Below are 24091 nucleotides of genomic sequence, written 5' to 3' on the forward strand. Positions count from 1 at the left end.
AGAATGGTACGAAATTTTTTTATCATAACTAATTGGATATGGTAAAAATCTAGAAAAAAAAATCACAAATTTGACCTTGAGTAACCTTTTATTTACACGTGAAATCGATGAGGGCTTCTGGAAAATTATTTGTATCAATAAACCCAATTTTTTTCAAAATATCTAAAAACTGTTAAAAGAATGGGAAAAAAATGGAATGAAATGATAATTTTTTTGGATGTATATCGTATAATTATAATAAAATGAGAATCTAATTAAAAAAAATGCTAATGTCGATAATACCGATTGATTATCACGAATTTTATCAAAAGAATGAAGGCTATTCAAACTCCTTAAATGATTGCTTGATATGATATAAATCAAAATATACCAGCGATCAAAAAACGCTCTTTCAATCCATCGAATCAGTTTCTTCACTAGATCTTGTTCGCTGCTACCACATTCTTCAGTTAACGTCATTTTGAGACCCGATTTCGTGACCTTTAGACACTCGATACGATTTAAATCTAATCAACGCGCTGTCAAATCCACAGCGGCCATTTTGAGATCCGTACAGAACCTGCATCATATTCGTAAGCATCGTCCTGCGTTAGCAAAATGTTTTCGTCGATATATCTCACGTAAGGAACGACTCGAACCCTTAAAATTACTTTTATGTAGTTGATAACTAACAGTTTCAGTAAAAACCAACTTGGTTTTTCCACTTCCATTGAAATACCAGCTCAAATCATCCAGGCATCTCCTCCAAAAGCCACTGTAGATCTTCCTCGATGTCTTTTGAAGACTAATCCTCTTCTGGAGCTACCGTGCAGGCACATTTTGCTTTCGTTTGAGAACAGAAGGGTAGAGAACGGACCCCCCAGTCCAATTAACTTATTTGGGGTCAGTTGTGGACTCAATGTCTTTTGTCCAGCCACTCGCAGCCTTTCCTCGAGTTTCTTTAGGCTCGTGTCGGTTTCTGGGATGTTCTGACGATGGATCGGTCATCTCTTGATTAGTGCTCTAGTCACTTCTCGCTCGCGAGTGTAATTTTTAAATTCGTTTAGGCTGGATTCGGTCGTTTGTTTTGATATTGAAGCTTTTTGTGGTTTTTTATCGTAATCTAAAATTAGAATTTTCTGGATTTCTGTTTCGAAAAGAGGATATCGACTTCCGGCTTTAGATATTGCTAATCTGAATTCCGTAACATCCCAATGAAATTTGCTTACAATACAATACTAAGTATAAGTAAAGAAGGTGAAAAACTGTTACGTTTGAAATGAAAAAATGTTTATTATAAAGATGAACGTTGGAGCTATGAACTGGGCGCCATTTTGCGCGTCAAAAAGGCGTTGAAGTCACATTTTTAGAAGATGCAATTCAATATTCGTCGATGCTTTAGCCACTGTAGCGGTTGTTTTCTTAAAAAAATGGAAATTGCGTTCTTGAATCACCAAAATTCGAAAAAATTTATTTTTTTAATTTAATGTGACTTAAGGATAAAAATATGGAACAAAAGGAAAAATATTTTTTTTTACAAATAAATTTCATCAACTACAAAACTAAATATTTCAATTGAATCTTATTCGTAGTTTTAAATTGTTGTTTTTATTAAATTTTGTACGAGTTCAGAAAAAAAATAATCGGGATTAATTCGTATCATTTCCGTTTTTTTTATTCATATACGCGTTACGGGAGATTTCTTTGAGTTGTTCGGTCATCGAAGGCCCGGTTTCCATCACCAATTTATGGAAATAACCGTCTTCGATTTGTAGAAGTTTATGGGGATGATCGAATTCCACCATATTACCGAAACTCATCACCAGAACTTTATCGGAATCCATGATGGTGTTCAATCTGTGCGCTATGGTCAGTACCGTGCAGTCTTTGAACACTCTACGTATTGTTAATTGTATCAAAGAATCCGTCCTAGAAAAAAAAAATAATTATATATATATACAAACCCTAACATACAAAAAAAGTACAAAAACCCTAAAAGAAGACTCTAAAAAACTCGAAAGAGAATGTGAATGCTTAGTTCTACCCAAAACAGGACCTTAAGTTCCAAGATAAACATCAAGGACACATTTAGAGAACGTTAATGCTTGTATCTAACCAAAACAAGACCTTAAGTTCCAAGATAAACATCAAGGACACATTTAGAGAACGTTAATGCTTGTATCTAACCAAAACAGGACCTTAAGTTCCAAGATAAACATCAAGGACACATTTAGAGAACGTTAATGCTTGTATCTAACCAAAACAGGACCTTAAGTTCCAAGATAAACATCAAGGACACATTTAGAGAACGTTAATGCTTGTATCTAACCAAAACAGGACCTTAAGTTCCAAGATAAACATCAAGGACAAATTTAGAGAATGTTAATGCTTGTATCTAACCAAAACAGGACCTTAAGTTCCAAGATAAACATCAAGGACACATTTAGAGAACGTTAATGCTTGTATCTAACCAAAACAGGACCTTAAGTTCCAAGATAAACATCAAGGACACATTTAGAGAACGTTAATGCTTGTATCTAACCAAAACGGGACCTTAAGTTCCAAGATAAACATCAAGGACACATTTAGAGAACGTTAATGCTTGTATCTAACCAAAACAGGACCTTAAGTTCCAAGATAAACATCAAGGACACATTTAGAGAACGTTAATGCTTGTATCTAACCAAAACAGGACCTTAAGTTCCAAGATAAACATCAAGGACACATTTAGAGAACGTTAATGCTTGTATCTAACCAAAACAGGACCTTAAGTTCCAAGATAAACATCAAGGACACATTTAGAGAACGTTAATGCTTGTATCTAACCAAAACAGGACCTTAAGTTCCAAGATAAACATCAAGGACACATTTAGAGAACGTTAATGCTTGTATCTAACCAAAACAGGACCTTAAGTTCCAAGATAAACATCAAGGACACATTTAGAGAACGTTAATGCTTGTATCTAACCAAAACAGGACCTTAAGTTCCAAGATAAACATCAAGGACACATTTAGAGAACGTTAATGCTTGTATCTAACCAAAACGGGACCTTAAGTTCCAAGATAAACATCAAGGACACATTTAGAGAACGTTAATGCTTGTATCTAACCAAAACAGGACCTTAAGTTCCAAGATAAACATCAAGGACACATTTAGAGAACGTTAATGCTTGTATCTAACCAAAACAGGACCTTAAGTTCCAAGATAAACATCAAGGACACATTTAGAGAACGTTAATGCTTGTATCTAACCAAAACGGGACCTTAAGTTCCAAGATAAACATCAAGGACACATTTAGAGAACGTTAATGCTTGTATCTACCCAAAACAGGACCTTAAGTTTCAAGATAAACATCAAGGACACATTTAGAGAACGTTAATGCTTGTATCTAACCAAAACAGGACCTTAAGTTCCAAGATAAACATCAAGGACACATTTAGAGAACGTTAATGCTTGTATCTAACCAAAACAGGACCTCAAGTTCCAAGATAAACATCAAGGACACATTTAGAGAACGTTAATGCTTGTATCTAACCAAAACAGGACCTTAAGTTCCAAGATAAACATCAAGGACACATTTAGAGAACGTTAATGCTTGTATCTAACCAAAACAGGACCTTAAGTTCCAAGATAAACATCAAGGACACATTTAGAGAACGTTAATGCTTGTATCTAACCAAAACAGGACCTTAAGTTCCAAGATAAACATCAAGGACACATTTAGAGAACGTTAATGCTTGTATCTAACCAAAACAGGACCTTAAGTTCCAAGATAAACATCAAGGACAAATTTAGAGAACGTTAATGCTTGTATCTAACCAAAACAGGACCTTAAGTTCCAAGATAAACATCAAGGACACATTTAGAGAACGTTAATGCTTGTATCTAACCAAAACAGGACCTTAAGTTCCAAGATAAACATCAAGGACACATTTAGAGAACGTTAATGCTTGTATCTAACCAAAACAGGACCTTAAGTTCCAAGATAAACATCAAGGACACATTTAGAGAACGTTAATGCTTGTATCTAACCAAAACAGGACCTTAAGTTCCAAGATAAACATCAAGGACACATTTAGAGAACGTTAATGCTTGTATCTAACCAAAACGGGACCTTAAGTTCCAAGATAAACATCAAGGACACATTTAGAGAACGTTAATGCTTGTATCTAACCAAAACAGGACCTTAAGTTCCAAGATAAACATCAAGGACACATTTAGAGAACGTTAATGCTTGTATCTAACCAAAACAGGACCTTAAGTTCCAAGATAAACATCAAGGACACATTTAGAGAACGTTAATGCTTGTATCTAACCAAAACGGGACCTTAAGTTCCAAGATAAACATCAAGGACACATTTAGAGAACGTTAATGCTTGTATCTAACCAAAACAGGACCTTAAGTTCCAAGATAAACATCAAGGACACATTTAGAGAACGTTAATGCTTGTATCTAACCAAAACAGGACCTTAAGTTCCAAGATAAACATCAAGGACACATTTAGAGAACGTTAATGCTTGTATCTAACCAAAACAGGACCTTAAGTTCCAAGATAAACATCAAGGACACATTTAGAGAACGTTAATGCTTGTATCTAACCAAAACAGGACCTTAAGTTCCAAGATAAACATCAAGGACACATTTAGAGAACGTTAATGCTTGTATCTAACCAAAACAGGACCTTAAGTTCCAAGATAAACATCAAGGACACATTTAGAGAACGTTAATGCTTGTATCTAACCAAAACAGGACCTTAAGTTCCAAGATAAACATCAAGGACACATTTAGAGAACGTTAATGCTTGTATCTAACCAAAACAGGACCTTAAGTTCCAAGATAAACATCAAGGACACATTTAGAGAACGTTAATGCTTGTATCTAACCAAAACGGGACCTTAAGTTCCAAGATAAACATCAAGGACACATTTAGAGAACGTTAATGCTTGTATCTAACCAAAACAGGACCTTAAGTTCCAAGATAAACATCAAGGACACATTTAGAGAACGTTAATGCTTGTATCTAACCAAAACAGGACCTTAAGTTCCAAGATAAACAAACATCAAGGACACATTTAGAGAACGTTAATGCTTGTATCTAACCAAAACGGGACCTTAAGTTCCAAGATAAACATCAAGGACACATTTAGAGAACGTTAATGCTTGTATCTAACCAAAACAGGACCTTAAGTTCCAAGATAAACATCAAGGACACATTTAGAGAACGTTAATGCTTGTATCTAACCAAAACGGGACCTTAAGTTCCAAGATAAACATCAAGGACACATTTAGAGAACGTTAATGCTTGTATCTAACCAAAACAGGACCTTAAGTTCCAAGATAAACATCAAGGACACATTTAGAGAACGTTAATGCTTGTATCTAACCAAAACGGGACCTTAAGTTCCAAGATAAACATCAAGGACACATTTAGAGAACGTTAATGCTTGTATCTAACCAAAACAGGACCTTAAGTTCCAAGATAAACATCAAGGACACATTTAGAGAACGTTAATGCTTGTATCTAACCAAAACAGGACCTTAAGTTCCAAGATAAACAAACATCAAGGACACATTTAGAGAACGTTAATGCTTGTATCTAACCAAAACAAGACCTTAAGTTTCACTAGTGGTGTCTATCCAGTCGGTACGTTGGCATATTGCATGTCTATTCCAAATATTTGACAGCTGTATGATAGTAGAGACAAACCATTATCCCAGACTTTGGAGAGAGAGATAAAAACAACACGAAAACCCCAAAAATGACCCTTAGATTCAACTCAAGCCATAAGAAAACACGATAACCTCATATTCCATAGACAAATTCATAGTTATACATCGATAAAGTTTTAGAGAAAGCGAATACTTGGTGTTAATCACAGAAAGACCTCAAGACTCGAGTAGATCTACGAAAAGACAAAGTAACTTCGTATTTCATAGACGAATGACGAGCTAAACACAAAGTGACTTTAATCCTTTCGGAATGTCCACCACGAGACGCGAATCACGATGACGTCCTACCGGAACGACACGGGATAACGTTCAATAGATAAAATCGTCTCACCTTTGATCTACGTTGGCTGTAGCTTCGTCCAATATCAAGATTTTATTGTTTTTCAAAATAGCCCTCGCCAAACAGATCAATTGCCTTTGACCTACGCTGAAATTACCTCCTCCTTCCGCCACCATAAACTCCAAAGAATCCACGCTATCCCTCAACTCGACCTTAAATAATTCCCATTATAATAAATTCTTTTCTTTTTAAATTTGTTTCTATTACTTCCTCTAACGCCCTCCAAAGTTCTTTATCTGCGAATTGGTCGAAAGGATCCAAATTGTACCGTAGAGTTTCGGAAAACAAAACCGGTTCCTGGGGTATTATGGAAATCTTCTTCCGCAAATCCGTCAATCCTAGAGACGCAATATCCACTCCATCCACAAATATAGAGCCCTCCAATGGAGCTAAACGGAATAGAGCGGAAATTAGGGACGATTTCCCCGCACCGGTTCGTCCCACTATACCGACCTAAAAAAGAAAACCGCGTGATCAATTCCGGAATACACGAAGTGTCTCTTACTACCTTTTCACCAGGTTCGATGACGAATTTCAAATTTTTCAAAACCGCCGCTTCGGTTTCGGCGTATCTCAAAGAGGCGTTCCTGAATTCGAGAAAACCTTCAACGGGCCAAGGCTGCTTAGGCGTATTTCCTACAAAAAAAAAACACAAATTAGATCGAGACGAATCGATGATTGGGGCTTGATCACCTGGCGGGGTCTCGAACGGACCCTCCTTATCCAAATTGGTATATTGCAAAACTCTTTCGACGCTAGTCAATTGGTTAATCACTTCGGCCGTTTGTCGTATCCCGTACTGCAGCATACCGGTTAAAACCAGACTTTGCGATACGGCCAGACCCACGAGACTCCCATTTACTTCGGTATCTTAAAATTTGTTTTTTTAAATAATGGACGTTCGATTTTTCGTTATTTCGACTTACAATTTGCTAAAACGGCGAACGTGAAAGTAACGCACGCCAAAAATATCACGGCTATTATATCGAGCCACAATCCGAACGCCCCCACGCACGCTATTGTCAAATACCAAGCGGAAGTGTGGACATCCTGTAATAATTAGAACTTGTAAGTTGTACAACGTCGACGTCGAGCTGGAATAACCTCAATATAACCCAGATTTAGTTTCCTCGGACATAATTCGGTCTCGCAACTACTACTAAGGTCGCGTTGAGCGGATTCCCAACACGCGGGAACGAAAAATCTCACGCCGACTGTATGGATCGGGGTGCGGGTAGATAAAGTGGCGCAGTCGAATAGGATCTTTGAGAGTTTGAGGTGTGAGGGAGTGGATATGCTTAGCGTTGGATAATTAGTGGAATGCGGTGGACGAAACCGAGGCTATTTGAGGATGTTAGCCTTGATTTGAGTTTCTAATTATTGCACCGCACTGTATATTATAGTTTAGAATTTTTTTTTACTCACTTGATGATTATCGAATTCGTTTATTAGCAGTTGCTCCGCGTTTGAGGATCTTATAGTTGTGATACCGTTCAAGGACGAATTGACGTGCGAAAAAACCGGCGATTTCGCTGGAATTTTGATTAAAAAAAAAACAACAAAGTGAAAATATTAAATTATCGAAAATACTGTTTGTACCTACTTATTCCTTCTAGATGTTTAAGTATTTTGGCGATTTCTATGTACCACTTCCTGAATTTCAAAAATACGTATCCTAATACGATAATTGCGATGATCATGTACGCGTTCGAAAGGACTATATTTATCAGAAGTCCCGCCATTACTAGGAATATCTGAAATAAATAATTTTTTTTTAATTTTTGTCGAAATGGTCGTTGAAAAAAAAATTGTTTATATATAAAAAAAATAAGAAATCTGGACGTACATTGAGCTACGGGGACCTTAAGGCTCTAGATAAACATCAAGGACAAATTTAGAGAACGTGAATGTTTATTTCTAACGGAAACTGGACCTTAAGGTTCAAAATAAACATCAAGGACAAATTTAGAGAACGTGAATGTTTGTTTCTAACGAAAAAAGGACCTTGAGACTCAAGATAAACATCAAGGACAATTTTAGAGATCACGAATGGTTGGTTCTAACGAAAAAAGGACCTTAAGACTCAAAATAAACATTAAGGACAAATTTAGAGAACGTGAATGTTTGTTTCTAACGAAAACAGGACCTTAAGGTTCAAGATAAACATCAAGGACAAATTTAGAGATCACGAATGGTTGATTCTAACGAAAAAAGGACCTTAAGGTTCAAGATAAACATCAAGGACAAATTTAGAGAAGGTGACTGCTTAAATGCTCCGTTTTAACCAAAAAAGGACCTTAAGACTCAACTAAGACACAAAATCATAAATCCTAAACTAACTGCACTCAAAATGCTTCAACTCCTAATCTAATAGTATGACAGCTGTCAGATTTAAACATTTGTCATTCGGAGGTTAGGTTTAACTTAAAATCGTATGTATTTAATACTACTATCGCCACCTATACGTCATTTTATCAACTTTATTACAATATTTATTATAATATATTAAAAAATTTGTAGAAGAATGTAAATATGGATTTACCTGTACTGCGTCTAGTAGTACTCTAGGTAGTACTTCATCTATGGCTCCCATGTCCTTGGAAAATCTGTTGAGTACCCTACCGGTGGGGTTAGTATCAAAAAAACGCATGGGAGCTTCGAGTAGACTATGGAATATGTTCGAATGGAGATTTATGGACGACATCATACACGTTTTGAAAAACAAGAACGATCTGAATATGGTTAATAGGACGCACAAAACTAACAAAGCGCCATAGAAATACATGGCGTATGTCGTTTTCACTAGTTTCGTTATTTTGCCGTTCACTTCGACGTAGTCGAAGATACCGTCGAAATGAGAAGTATCATTATCGATATCGTAAACGTATTTAGTCATATTTTCAGTGCTGTTGCGAAGATATGGATGAAAATCAGTGGATGAAGATTGGAGATTTGTTACTTCATAGTTTGCGTGTCTAGTTTCTTCTTCGGTTGTCCTGAAAAATTTCGAAATTAATTAATACGCCAACTAATTTTTTTTGAGGTAACTCTGAATGTGTTGAAAAGAACCAAAATGAAACTTCTGAAGTTAGAAATTGTGTACAAATTCATATTATAGTCCAGGAATTTGAAGAAAATGTGGAAAAATGTTCATATAATTCAATTATAGTCCAGGGAAGTGGGAAAATGTAGGAGAATGTTCATATATTTGATTAATAGTCCAGGGAAATGGGAAAAAATGTTTGTGTTAAAATTATAGTCCAGGGAAGGGAAAAAATTTAGAAAAATGTTCATGTACTGAAATTATAGTCCAGGAAATTAAAAAATGTTCATGTACTGAAATTATAGTCCAGGAAATTAAAAAATGTTCATATAATTCATTATAGTCCAGGGAAGTGGGAAAATGTTCATATAATTCAATTATAGTTCAGGAAATTGGAAAAATGTTCATATAATTCAATTATAGTCCAGGAAATTAAAAAATGTTCATATAATTCAATTATAGTCCAGGGAAGTGGGAAAATGTTCATATAATTCAATTATAGTCCAGGGAAGTGGAAAAATGTTCATATAATTCAATTATAGTCCAGGAAATTGGAAAAATTTTCATAAAATTTAATTATAGTCCAGGGAATGGAAAAAAATTTATAAAAATATTCATGTACTGAAATTATAGTCCAGGAAATTAAAAAATGTTCATATAATTCAATTATAGTCCGGGGAAGTGGAAAAAAATGTTTATGTGTTAAAATTATAGTCCAGGGAATGGAAAAAAATTTATAAAAATATTCATGTACTGAAATTATAGTCCAGGAAATTAAAAAATGTTCATATAATTCAATTATAGTCCAGGGAAGTGGAAAAATGTTCATATAATTCAATTATAGTCCAGGGAAGTGGGAAAATGTTCATATAATTCAATTATAGTCCAGGGAAGTGGGAAAATGTTCATATAATTCAATTATAGTCCAGGGAAGTGGAAAAATGTTCATATAATTCAATTATAGTCCAGGGAAGTGGGAAAATGTTCATATAATTCAATTATAGTCCAGGGAAGTGGGAAAATGTTCATATAATTCAATTATAGTCCAGGGAAGTGGAAAAATGTTCATATAATTCAATTATAGTCCAGGAAATTGGAAAAATGTTCATAAAATTTAATTATAGTCCAGGGAATGGAAAAAAATTTATAAAAATATTCATGTACTGAAATTATAGTCCAGGAAATTAAAAAATGTTCATATAATTCAATTATAGTCCGGGGAAGTGGAAAAAAATGTTTATGTGTTAAAATTATAGTCCAGGGAATGGAAAAAAATTTATAAAAATATTCATGTACTGAAATTATAGTCCAGGAAATTAAAAAATGTTCATATAATTCAATTATAGTCCAGGGAAGTGGAAAAATGTTCATATAATTCAATTATAGTCCAGGGAAGTGGGAAAATGTTCATATAATTCATTATAGTCCAGGGAAGTGGGAAAATGTTCATATAATTCAATTATAGTTCAGGAAATTGGAAAAATGTTCATATAATTCAATTATAGTCCAGGGAAGTGGGAAAATGTTCATATAATTCAATTATAGTCCAGGGAAGTGGGAAAATGTTCATATAATTCAATTATAGTCCAGGGAAGTGGGAAAATGTTCATATAATTCAATTATAGTCCAGGGAAGTGGGAAAATGTTCATATAATTCAATTATAGTCCAGGGAAGTGGAAAAATGTTCATATAATTCAATTATAGTCCAGGAAATTGGAAAAATGTTCATAAAATTTAATTATAGTCCAGGGAATGGAAAAAAATTTATAAAAATATTCATGTACTGAAATTATAGTCCAGGAAATTAAAAAATGTTCATATAATTCAATTATAGTCCGGGGAAGTGGAAAAAAATGTTTATGTGTTAAAATTATAGTCCAGGGAATGGAAAAAAATTTATAAAAATATTCATGTACTGAAATTATAGTCCAGGAAATTAAAAAATGTTCATATAATTCAATTATAGTCCAGGGAAGTGGAAAAATGTTCATATAATTCAATTATAGTCCAGGGAAGTGGGAAAATGGTCATATAATTCATTATAGTCCAGGGAAGTGGGAAAATGTTCATATAATTCAATTATAGTTCAGGAAATTGGAAAAATGTTCATATAATTCAATTATAGTCCAGGGAAGTGGGAAAATGTTCATATAATTCAATTATAGTCCAGGGAAGTGGAAAAATGTTCATATAATTCAATTATAGTCCAGGAAATTGGAAAAATTTTCATAAAATTTAATTATAGTCCAGGGAATGGAAAAAAATTTATAAAAATATTCATGTACTGAAATTATAGTCCAGGAAATTAAAAAATGTTCATATAATTCAATTATAGTCCGGGGAAGTGGAAAAAAATGTTTATGTGTTAAAATTATAGTCCAGGGAATGGAAAAAAATTTATAAAAATATTCATGTACTGAAATTATAGTCCAGGAAATTAAAAAATGTTCATATAATTCAATTATAGTCCAGGGAAGTGGAAAAATGTTCATATAATTCAATTATAGTCCAGGGAAGTGGGAAAATGTTCATATAATTCAATTATAGTCCAGGGAAGTGGAAAAATGTTCATATAATTCAATTATAGTCCAGGAAATTGGAAAAATGTTCATATAATTTAATTATAGTCCAGGGAAGGGAAAAAATTTAGAAAAATGTTCATGTACTGAAATTATAGTCCAGGAAATTAAAAAATGTTCATATAATTCAATTATAGTCCGGGGAAGTGGAAAAAAATGTTTGTGTTAAAATTATAATCCAGGGAATGGAAAAAAATTTATAAAAATATTCATGTACTGAAATTATAGTCCAGGAAATTAAAAAATGTTCATATAATTCAATTATAGTCCAGGGAAGTGGGAAATTGCAGGAGAATGTTCATATATTTCATTAATAGTCCAGGGAAATTTAGAAAAATATTCATGTATTGAAATTATAGTCCAGGAAATTGAGGAAAATGTGGGAAAAATGTTCATATAGTTCGATAATAGTCCAGGAAATTGAAGAATTTTTCTCAAATTTTAAAAATTCAAAAAGGTGACGTCGTAAATTGAATTTATATATATATATATATATATATATATATATATATATATATATATATATATTTCTAGACACACGGTTCATACTTTTTTTAGTCATTGACTGGACTATAATATTCATGAATAACCGTTTTAATAAAGCGATGTTGCCAAACTTGACTGAAAAAGTAAAGAAATCCAAATTCCCATACAAATCGGTGTTGTACACTTTTTCACCATCATTGACTGGACTATAATATTTATGAATAACCGTCCTAATAAAGCGACGTTGCCAAACTTAACTAAAGAAGTTAAAAAATCGAAATTCCCATACAAACCGGTGCAAATCGACTCACCAAAACGCCAACCAAAGGTCAACGGCCGCGCAAAACGCTTGAGCAAGTACCAACAACGTAATCAGTAGTACCAACATGCAAATACTTTTCGTGGACAGAAGATAACTTTTGAACGGTTTCACGTTCGGATCGGTACCAGATTCTTCTTCGATTACTTCATCCGCGCCTTTGTAACTATCGGAAACGTCGCTCTGAAAATTGTTTTTCCATATTTTTCGAAATTTTGATTTAAATATCGCGACTTACGCGGAAAGATAACGCCGACCAGTTCGACATTCTTCTGAAAGTCCCTCTTTTGGGTGCATCGGCGTTTTCGGCGTCTGCGGATTCGTTGGGTTTTTCGCCCGATTCATCCGCGGCTATTAATAATTTCGTGAAGTCCAAGGCGCATCGGGAGAGCTCCTCGAAGGTTCCTTGAGCCTCAATTTTTCCCTAAACATGAAAATTCGTGGAAAATTTTTCGTAGTTTTCAAAATATTTTGATGCATCGGTATATTTCGATTTCGATCGATTTTTAATGATATTTTTGCTTATATTGCGGGAAAATTCTTCGGAAAATCTTGTTTTTTTATAGTGGAAAAATCGTTTAAAATATGGTGTCGCATTTGAACGAATTTTCTTGGAAATTAGGAAAATTTTATAGTTTCAGTTATTTTTCGGAGGTTTTTCCGGAAAAGTTGTTAGAAATTTTCATATTTTTTGAGATTCATTCTTATTTAAAGTGATGATGGAAATGTGGCACAATAATTATGGGAAAATGTGTGAATTGTGAAAAATTTTCCCAGAAAACGCATAAATTATCGAACTTCCTACGAAAAATCCGGAAAATCGGTTATCAATAGTTTTTGAAGTAATTTCGAGAGAATTTCCTTGGAAAATTGTTGAAAATTTTATTGGTAGAACCAAATTTTTCGGATGTTACTCGGAAAATAGAGTTAATTTCATGTTTTCTTGTTCAACAAAATTTTATTCGGAAAATTCATAATTTTAACAAATTTTGAAACGATTCCTGAAAGATTTTTCCGGAAAATTCTTCAGAAGATTTCGTTAATGGTAGTTAAAATGAATTAAATATAGAAATTCATCAATTTTCCTCGGAAAATTCTTCACTTTTTTCTAGTTTTGAGGCAATTTTTGATAAATTATCCGGAAAACTTCAAGAGATTCCATTATAGAACAAAGCAATTCCGGAAAATAAATCAACTATGAAGATTTATCAAATTTTCTTCAAAAAATTTCATGTTTTCAGCATTTTTTTGGGGGGTTTTTCTTGTTCAACAAAATTTTCTTCGCAAAATTCGGAAAATTTCTAATTTTAACAAATTTTGAAACGATTCCTGAAAGATTTTTCCGGAAAATTCTTCAGAAGATTTCGTTAATGGTAGTTAAAATGAATTAAATATAGAAATTCATCAATTTTCCTCGGAAAATTCTTCACTTTTTTCTAGTTTTGAGGCAATTTTTGATAAATTTTCCGGAAAATTTTAAGAGATTCCATTATAGAACAAAGTAATTCCGGAAAATAAATCAACTATGAAGATTACCAAATTTTCTTCAAAAAATTTCATGTTTTCAGCCTTTTTTGGGGGGGTTTTTCTTGTTCAACAAAATTTTCTTCGCAAAATTTATAATTTTAACAAATTTTGAAACGATTCCTGACAGATTTTTCCGGAAAATTCTTCAGAAGATTTCGTTAATGGTATTTAAAATGAATTAAATATAGAAATTCATCAATTTTCCTCGGAAAATTCTTCACTTTTTTCTAGTTTTGACGCAATTTTTGATAAATTTTCCGGAAAATTTTAAGAGATTCCATTATAGAACAAAGCAATTCCGGAAAATAAATCAACTATGAAGATTACCAAATTTTCTTCAAAAAATTTCATGTTTTCAGCCTTTTTTGGGGGGTTTTTCTTGTTCAACAAAATTTTCTTCGCAAAATTCGGAAAATTTATAATTTTAACAAATTTTGAAACGATTCCTGACAGATTTTTCCGGAAAATTCTTCAGAAGATTTCGTTAATGGTATTTAAAATGAATTAAATATATAAATTCATCAATTTTCCTCGGAAAATTCTTCACTTTTTTCTAGTTTTGAGGCAATTTTTGATAAATTTTCCGGAAAATTTTAAGATATTCCATTATAGAACAAAGCATATCCGGAAAATGAATCATCTATCATATTTTCTCCGAAAAATAAGGAAAACTTCATGTTTCCAGTAGTTTTTTGGATTTTTCTTGCTTAATAAATTTATTTTCAAAAAAACCGAAATCTGGTACCATCGTTAATGGTATTTAAAATGCATTAAACATAGAGATTTCTCAATTTTTCTCGGAAAAGTCGGAAAATTTCATACTTATAACAAGTTTTGAGAAAATGACTGTGAAATTTTTCCGAAAAATTCTCAAAAATCTCGTTATATACCGAAGCGGTATACACCAATTATGAAGTTTTCTTTAAAATTTCCCATTTCAGTCGATTTTCCAGATAAAAAATTGCGAATTTTCATAAATTTTTAGCAATTACGAAGATATTACAACAAAATCGTAACCAGAATCAAAATTTCCTCGGAAAATAGTCAAAAAATCAGTTGTTTCAAAAAAAAACAATCAAAATACCAGATTTCATCCCTTCCGTCGCAATTTTTTTAATTAAAACCAAACTCACTTTATTAACCAGAATAATAAAATCCGCTTTCTTCAAATATTGCAATTGATGCGTCACCAAAATCCTCGTTTTCCCCTTCAAATGATTATAAATACAATTTTCAAATAGATGCTTCCCCACGTGCGTATCGACGGCCGATAGCGGATCGTCCAGCAGATAAATATCCGCTTTCCTATAAATAGCGCGGGCTAAATTGATCCTGGCGCGTTGACCACCGCTCAACGAAACGCCCTTCTCACCTGAAATGAAAGACCAACCCTCAAATAATACACCCCCGCGCGCGCCAAACAACCGACCCAAATCGCACGGTTCCAATTTTTCCGATTTGGGTCTTTTGCTCGCGAGCGCAGGCATCCGAAAATGCTCACCGACGATGGTACGGTCTCTATGAGGGAATTGCTCGAAGTCTTTTTCCAAAGCGCAAACTTGCACCACTTTTTTGTACCACGTCCTTTGGTACTGCAGCCCGAAGAGGATGTTACTGCGAACAGTCGACTGAAACAACCAAGGTTCCTGAGAACAATAAGAAATCTCACCCCCAATTTGAATCTTCCCGGTATCGAACGGCATTTCCCCCAATAAAATCTACAAAAGAAAAAAAAATTCATTTGGAATCGAGATAATCGATCGTAGCGATGGAATTACTTGTAGTAGAGAAGATTTTCCGGCGCCCACGGGTCCTACGATGGCGCACAAAGTACCGGGGCGTATTCTAACATCGATATTTTGTAATGTACGATTATTGGGCGTCCACGAAGCTTCGATGTTAGATAACGAGATACCGCCATCTTTGGTTCGTTCGATACCGGTTTCTTCTTTTTCTTCCAAAAGTAAAAAATTTTGTAATCTCTCGACGGAAACCAAAGATTCCGCGCCGAGACTTATAGCTATAGGGTAAGATATGGCCACGACCAATTGGAGGATATTGAATGTTTGAGCTAGAGAAAATACTTTATCGGCCGATATGTTATTCCCTGAAACATACGATGGGATCTATAGATATCATACTTTAATGGCGGCTCCGCTTTAGTGCCCACGTCAACTAATCACTCCGATCGGGAAACGGCCATAAACCTCGCGAAAATCGTCCGTCTCCGCGTTATTCCCGCGAAAATCGTCAAAATTCACGGTATATTATCGATAATTTGTAAAATCCGCCGAGAAATGGACTTAGAAACCGGTGAGGAGCGAGGAAGAAACCTTCAATTGGTCGTAAATGTATATTTAACCCTTTCGCGCGGGAAAATACCGAATCCGATCGGGGAACCAGCGTGAACGTACGTTATTCCCGCGAAAATCGTCAAAATTCACGGTATGTTATCGATAATTCGAAAAATCCGCCGTGAAATAGACGTAGAAACCGGCGAGGAGCGAAGAAGAAACCGTCAAATGGTCGTAAATGTATATTTAACCCTTTCGCGCGGGAAAATACCGAATCCGATCGGGGAACCAGCGTGAACGTACGTTATTCCCGCGAAAATCGTCAAAATTCACGGTATGTTATCGATAATTCGAAAAATCCGCCGTGAAATAGACGTAGAAACCGGCGAGGAGCGAAGAAGAAACCGTCAAATGGTCGTAAATGTATATTTAACCCTTTCGCGCGGGAAAATACCGAATCCGATCGGGGAACCAGCGTGAACGTACGTTATTCCCGCGAAAATCGTCAAAATTCACGGTATGTTATCGATAATTCGAAAAATCCGCCGTGAAATAGACGTAGAAACCGGCGAGGAGCGAAGAAGAAACCGTCAATTGGTCGTAAATGTATATTTAACCCTTTCGCGCGGGAAAATACCGAATCCGATCGGGGAACCAGCGTGAACGTACGTTATTCCCGCGAAAATCGTCAAAATTCACGGTATGTTATCGATAATTCGAAAAATCCGCCGCGAAATAGACGTAGAAACCGGCGAGGAACGAGGAAGAAACCGTCAATTGGTCGTAAATGTATATTTAACCCTTTCGCGCGGGAAAATACCGAATCCGATCGGGGAACCAGCGTGAACGTACGTTATTCCCGCGAAAATCGTCAAAATTCACGGTATGTTATCGATAATTCGAAAAATCCGCCGCGAAATAGACGTAGAAACCGGCGAGGAACGAGGAAGAAACCGTCAATTGGTCGTAAATGTATATTTAACCCTTTCCCGCGGGAAAATACCGTATCCGATCGGGGAACCAGCGTGAACGTACGTTATTCCCGCGAAAATCGTCAAAATTCACGGTATGTTATCGATAATTCGAAAAATCCGCCGCGAAATAGACGTAGAAACCGGCGAGGAACGAGGAAGAAACCGTCAATTGGTCGTAAATGTATATTTAACCCTTTCGCGCGGGAAAATACCGAATCCGATCGGGGAACCAGCGTGAACGTACGTTATTCCCGCGAAAATCGTCAAAATTCACGGTATGTTATCGATAATTCGAAAAATCCGCCGCGAAATAGACGTAGAAACCGGCGAGGAACGAGGAAGAAACCGTCAATTGGTCGTAAATGTATATTTAACCATTTCGCGCGGGAAACTACAGAATCCAATCGGGGAACGGATGAAAACGCGCATTATTCCCGCGAAAATCGTCAAAATTCACGGTATGTTATCGATAATTCGAAAAATCCGCCGCGAAATAGACGTAGAAACCGGCGAGGAACGAGGAAGAAACCGTCAATTGGTCGTAAATGTATATTTAACCCTTTCGCGCGGGAAAATACCGAATCCGATCGGGGAACCAGCGTGAACGTACGTTATTCCCGCGAAAATCATCAAAATTCACGATATGTTATCGATAGTTTTTGTCGTGATCTTTGTCGTGGTACAAAATACCGACACCAATCGAGGAATAGGCGTAAACGCCACGAAAATCGTCGACGTTTGCGGAGCTCGGCGGCACTAATGTGGAGGCACTCCACGTTCACTAATATGGCGCCGCCATAAACAACTTGTTGATCCTTACCGAGTAATATGAAGCAAATGACGGTACAACCTAGGGAGACTCTATCCATGAAAACCATACAACTGGAATACACTCCTCGTAAATAAGAGGCCGACGTAATATCCTCAATTTCCGTTTTCCTTGCTAGATTTATCAGTTTTTCGAATGGTTTTTCCCAAGCGTACATTTTTATTACTTGTATGCCGCTTATAACCTCGCTCATTATTTTCACGCGATTGTCCGTTTTTTTGGAAATGCTGATCCTCAATTTCGCCACGTATTTTGCAAGGAAACCTAAAAATTCAATATGGACAATAAATATCTGAATGGTTAGGTTAAGGTTTAATGAAAAATAGCGAAAATCGAATGTTCCATATCTTATTTAGTCCCCAGAAATATGTAAACGTCCCCTTTTGGGATAACCACAGCTAAATTTAGAAACCGACTACTACCCAATCCATTATAGTCACCATATTTGGTCCCATGTGAGTTATTTTTAATCCCAAACCTGAAAAAGTCACTCGTCGGATTGAAATTTAAATCTAATCACGAGGTCATCGCCCCCGCATTGGGGCTAACTTTGCATACTTCGAGAAAACGTCGCCTTATTCGCTACATTTGATTCCCAGTGACTTTTTTCTCTTCGATAACTCAAAAATCGTCTAGGAGAAGCAATAAAAGACTAGATTTGTGAGGTATGGCACTTTCCAGCACGATTTTTTGGCCAAGTACCTAAAGAGAATCATTCCCCATCAACCGCAATCGCCAAATTTGATTCCCAGTGACTTTTTTCTTTTCGATAACTCAAAAATCGTCTAGAAGCAATAAAAGACCAGATTTGTGAGGTATGGCACTTTCCAGCACGATTTTTTGGCCAAGTACCTAAAGAGAATCATTCCCCATCAACCGCAATCACCAAATTTGATTCCCAGTGACTTTTTTCTTTTCGATAAATCAAAAATCGTTCAAGGGCAATAAACGATCGGATTTATGAGCAAATGGCACATTTCAGCGCGATTTTGTGGTCAAATGCTTAACGAGAATCATCCCTCATCCACCGTAATCGCCAGATTTGAGTCCTAATCATCTTTTTCAACTATTGAAACCATACAAAGTAATACAATCAATGTACTGGAGGCCATTTAAACACACGGTATATCTTACATACACTTACTAACACTTAACACTAAACTATTCACTAATACTCGACACACTAATTTATTTAAATACACTTTTTAGTTCACTTATCACTGTCCCGATCAGATCACATTGTCAGTAATCACTCCCGCTACTTGAAACTCGTTTTATATACCTTATTATCATATTCTAGAACCTCCGATTTCCTGGAAATCTCCACTATTTAAACGAAATGGCCTACTTGGAAATTGTCTCCATAAAAACAACGTAAATGGGTAACAAAACATCATAACGCGTCCAGTGAAACAGGACCTGCTTCACGGTCTATAACAATGGATGAGTTCGTGACTTGAATATGCGGTTATGCGATGAAAAACACCCGGTATATTAGTTTAACATTAACCAAAGTTATTACCTTGTACGGGAACAGTTAAAATAACCATAACCACGATTCCAAAAAGAGAGGAAATGCCTACTTGATACCACATAATGAACAGTAGAAAAGCGACTTGAATTGGCATCACCCAGATGGCGTGCAAGTTCGGTATCAACAAATCGAATCGGTTCACGTCGTTGGACAACAGATTTACGACTTGACCAACTGCCGTTTGTCCCAAAGCCTTATGATTCAACTTCGTAATCTACAAAAATCACATTAAATCAAAATTGAATGATCGGAATATCACGGTAATCACCTTTCTGTAAATCAATGAAGATGTCGCTATACGTATTCTCATCCCGATTACCGATAGGGAAAATTGTACGTGATGGTAAAAAAATGCTGTCGCAATTGATACTCCCACTAAAGCAGCGCTGTAGTAGTACATCTTGGTACTATCTGTATTATGATTAGAAAATAAAGCGATTAACTGGGCTAATATAATAGGCCTGGACGATCTGAAATTAATCATTTTGTGATAAGAAAAAACTAAAAAAAAAAATATAAATTTTGAACTATATCAATATTTCCATAAATTATTTTAAATCCCCCTGCTTCGTCTGAGGCACGCCACTGCCACACAACCGATTTTAGTTATGGCGGGAATGGGAAGATTACGCGGCCAGAGACGATTTCCCGCGTTTTATCACGTTCCTTGTATGGGGTATGAGAAATTATATCCTAACCTACTGTTTAGGCAACAAACAATGCTGCTACGCATTACATTAAAATATACTTCATATTTATATCTGAATGATTTAATTAGAAATGTGTATTTAGTTAAAAACATATAATTCTGCAAATAAATGTACGAACCACCGTAAGTAAAGTTGGCAACATTGGAAAATGATGGATATCGAATGCGATCCATATAAAAAAGAAGAATATTATAGCGGATGTGACGTGTCATATACAGTTTAGAATGGGTGCTCTTATATTTTATAGTCCGGGGAGTGAGATCGAAAAATAAATATTTTCTCGGAATAGGAAGATTATGTCTCTAATTGAAAATATATTTGTTGAAGAAACTTTTTAATTATAGAAATTTTTTTTTGAAAATCATTTCAAAACAACGGGTAAATATTTTGATAAAGATTGAAGTAATCGAGTCTTTTATGATGATAAGTCTTTCATTTTTAATCGTACGAAAAAAAAGTGAGCATCAAAATTGTAGGAAATTTTGTGTTCTACGATAAGGTGAAATTAGATTTTTGAAAAAATTGTTTTTAACCTACAATTTTCTATAATTTATAAAAAACTTTAAAATTTGTTTATTCACGCAGTATAGCCAAAATATTGAAACAAAATTGATATTTTATAGAAATATAGGAGAAATGTCTCTAAAAAAATTGATATTTTCAAATTTTGGAAATTCAAAATGGCTTCCAAGGACTATTCTTTTACGATATCTCTTTTATTTTTGCTAGTACGAAAAAAGTGTAAATATCAAAATTGAAGGGAATTTTGTGCTCTACAACATGATGAAAATAGATTTTCAAAAAAACTGTTTTAAACCCCTAAATTTTCCGAAAATTGATAAAAAAAATTTTTATTCGCGTAATAAATATAATAAAAAAGATGAAAACTCATTAAGATTTTATGAAAATAATGAGAAAATGTTCCTAAAAATGATGAAGAGTTTCAAATTTTGAAAATTCAACATGGCGGCCGCTTAAACTGAATTTATATATATTTTCTTCAACCCTCGTTTATTTCATTAATATTAACAATTTCGAGATGCAGTTTGTTGCAAATACACATAAAAAAAGTTGTAGTTTAAGTGACATATGATTAAAATTTCCAAAATTATATTTATACACATTTTTCTAACACTCGAAATATATAAAAAATAATATTTTTTAATTTCTACGAGATTTAGTGTTGAAACTTTTGAACAAAAGGATAATCCTTCAAAAACCCCACATTTTGAAAAAAAAAATGGTAATACAAAAATCAAAAGTTACTATAACGAGTTTTAAGTTTACTTCCCGGACTAATAGCTACATACTTGCAACAATATAATTTCTCTTGAATTTCCTCGAGATGTATTGTTAAAAAATTAAAAAAAAATAACATATTTTATATATTGGATATTGTAAATAGTTTTCAGCTCATTTCCCGTACTAATAACTATATCAGAATACTCACAACAAGATGATGTTTATAAAAGCCCATAACAATCCGTATAAAAAAAATTCTTTATAATATGTTTTCGTTATGGCTTTCAACAGGCTCGGTTTGATTTTTTGCCCCGATTTTTTGTGTATTTCATTCTGCCAGTTTTTTGCCAGCGCATCTGCCAATCCTTTCGACTCATCTCCTTCCAAAACTTTGTACAAATCGATCAATTCCAAATTATGCCGAGTTCCACGTCGCACTAACGGTATTATCCATCTGGAAAGGGCAATTGCAATCATCAACTTCTCCCAGGGCAATGAAAATGTAGTTGAAAATATTTAACCACTTTTCATATTTATTTGTAGTAATTTCTAACAAAAAAAAATAAGTTTTTCTCACCCAAAAAATAATTTCGATACAATATTAACCCCTTTCATAGGGTTATCCTTAGTTAACGTATATCCTAAATCCATTATTATTGTATCAACAATAAACTGAACTCATTATAAAACACTTTTAATCTTAAGACCTTTTGTATCAACGATTTATGTGAAATTATGAATATACCATACGATAAATGGAAAAAGATAACAAAAAATATTAAATATATGTAAAATACTGAGGTGAAGTTAACCAAATGAATAAACAAATATTATAAACAAGTCGTTTCTTTCGTTAAAGTTAATTAAGGCACGTTAATAGGCCTGTAATTGACTTCAATTCAACGTATAAGTAAATAAATGCGTCAAAACGTTATAAAATTTAAAACAAATTAATTGTTTATTGATATATTATAATAACAAATAGTGTAAATATATTAAAAATAGGTTAGTAGATGTTTTATAATTCGTATAAATAAACATTTTTCAGTTTATTTAATTTATGTATATGAAATTTTCATATTTAAAACCCAATATTTCAAAAATAATTAATAGGACACCCCGTATAAGTAATACTGTTATTAATTTTTTTTTTGACACCACGTAGTACTAAAATTATTCATTTAAATTATGTTTTTATCTATATAATGGAAATTACATGCAAAAATAAATAATTTAGGCTAGAATTTCGTAAAATTGCACAACTTCGGATATTTATTAAAAATGTGTTACTTTCATTACGATATTAACAAATATTTGTACTAAATTATGAAAATAAATAAGTAAAAATATGTAATTTCTAGTATTTATGTATATATATATATATACCTGCTATTAAAGAAAATGGAAACCATTTTTGCAAAGCATCACCATTAAACATTCGACCTTGTTTCAAGCGAAAGAAATCTTGAAAACTAATAGACATCTTGATAAAACCACAAAATATAATCGTTAACTTCCAACTTTTACTTAAAATTCGAATTTTTCTTAATAATTCTCAATATACCCACGAATACTCAGTAGTTTTTACTACATCATCTATAAAACAATTATGACACTAAATACGTAAAACAGACAGACAGACAGACAGACAGACGAAGATCTGATATCCGCTCGAACTCTTTCCCGCGAAAAGTTTAACATTGGCGCTTAATATCCAGCAATAAAATCAGTTAATTTTCGTGGTCTGAAGAAGTAACTTCATTACCGAAATGTGCTTAAAATAGTGTAATTATGTTGCAATGGTGTTAAGTGAAGTGTAGTTTCGATATTTCCAAGTTAAACAAATTGAACAAGGCTATTTGTTTCTTCAGAAATAAGTAAGTAATCAATTATTAGGTTAATACAGGGTTATCTCGAAGTTATCTCTTTAATGATCCTACTATTAATCACTATTTCGATTATTGAAACCATTAGGAATATCCATACTTTAATATTTCATTAAATACGCAGTACAATTAGAAAGTATTTAAACATTTATTAAATAACTATAAACGATGTTGTTAATTATTTGAAAAATGTTGAAAACAAAATGATTAAGTATACGTCAAAGGTAATGAAATATCAATTTAAAAAATTGATAAAAAAATATTTTAATAAATTATTCACATTTCTCATAATTTTATTGTTGAAAATGCCGTGGACATTTTTACGATATTAACCTCACTTTTCTATATTGATTATTATAATTACTAGGAGATTTTTCAGGTAGAAATTATCATAAACTTGAGTTATCATTACAAAAATAAAAACTACTATCAAATTAAATGAAAGTTGAAAACGGAAAACTTTTTAAATATGAAAAAATATTACTCGTAAACGTCCTCAAATATACATTATTTAAATATGTTAATTATGCTGAAAATAACAAGTACGATAAAGAAAATAGGAAAAGAAACATTATTATCAACTTTTTCATCATTAGTTTCGTATTTTTTTAGCAAA

At 33.8% G+C, this 24091-nt stretch overlaps 2 protein-coding genes across 3 annotated transcripts in view; one reads left to right on the forward strand and one right to left on the reverse strand.

The window, feature by feature from the left end:
• Positions 1 to 66: 66 nt before the first annotated feature.
• Positions 67 to 23201, reverse strand: LOC130444475 (ATP-binding cassette sub-family C member 4-like). Of its 2 annotated transcripts, none has more exons than XM_056779602.1 (19): positions 22976 to 23201; positions 21798 to 22043; positions 19906 to 20107; positions 19626 to 19851; positions 18095 to 18367; positions 15785 to 16113; positions 15508 to 15724; positions 15140 to 15378; positions 12718 to 12903; positions 12472 to 12662; positions 8594 to 9047; positions 7655 to 7805; positions 7477 to 7583; positions 6978 to 7101; positions 6745 to 6921; positions 6560 to 6687; positions 6259 to 6504; positions 6043 to 6203; positions 67 to 1908 (listed from the first exon to the last, which is right to left on the reverse strand). In XM_056779602.1, exons 1-19 carry the CDS (start codon positions 22999 to 23001, stop codon positions 1629 to 1631), a joined length of 3963 nt encoding a protein of 1320 aa, XP_056635580.1. In that variant the 5' UTR covers positions 23002 to 23201; the 3' UTR covers positions 67 to 1628. The 2 variants fall into 2 exon arrangements, with proteins under 2 accessions (XP_056635580.1, XP_056635579.1); XM_056779601.1 differs by lacking the exon at positions 22976 to 23201 and adding an exon at positions 22167 to 22474.
• A 132-nt stretch (positions 23202 to 23333) lies between these two features.
• Positions 23334 to 24091, forward strand: part of LOC130444478 (uncharacterized) — a 75054-nt gene continuing 74296 nt past the window's right edge. The window contains exon 1 of the mRNA XM_056779606.1: positions 23334 to 23466. The gene's annotated coding sequence lies outside the window, so the exon portion shown is untranslated. The remainder of the gene's footprint in view (positions 23467 to 24091) is intronic.

Source organism: Diorhabda sublineata, chromosome 5 (assembly GCF_026230105.1).
Source record: "Diorhabda sublineata isolate icDioSubl1.1 chromosome 5, icDioSubl1.1, whole genome shotgun sequence".
Taxonomy (NCBI): Eukaryota; Metazoa; Arthropoda; class Insecta; order Coleoptera; family Chrysomelidae; genus Diorhabda; species Diorhabda sublineata.

What these genes read in the sequence shown, in the direction of transcription:
- LOC130444475 (XM_056779601.1), bottom strand. Translation starts at nt 22,240, where the DNA reads ATGGATTTAGGATATACGTTAACTAAGGATAACCCTATGAAAGGGGTT. An exon ending in TAGAGACCGTACCATCGTCG is followed by an intron (nt 15,379 to 15,507) that starts GTGAGCATTTTC and finishes CTTTCATTTCAG; the next exon opens with GTGAGAAGGGCGTTTCGTTG. An exon ending in ACAGCCAACGTAGATCAAAG is followed by an intron (nt 1,909 to 6,042) that starts GTGAGACGATTT and finishes TTTTTTTTCTAG; the next exon opens with GACGGATTCTTTGATACAAT.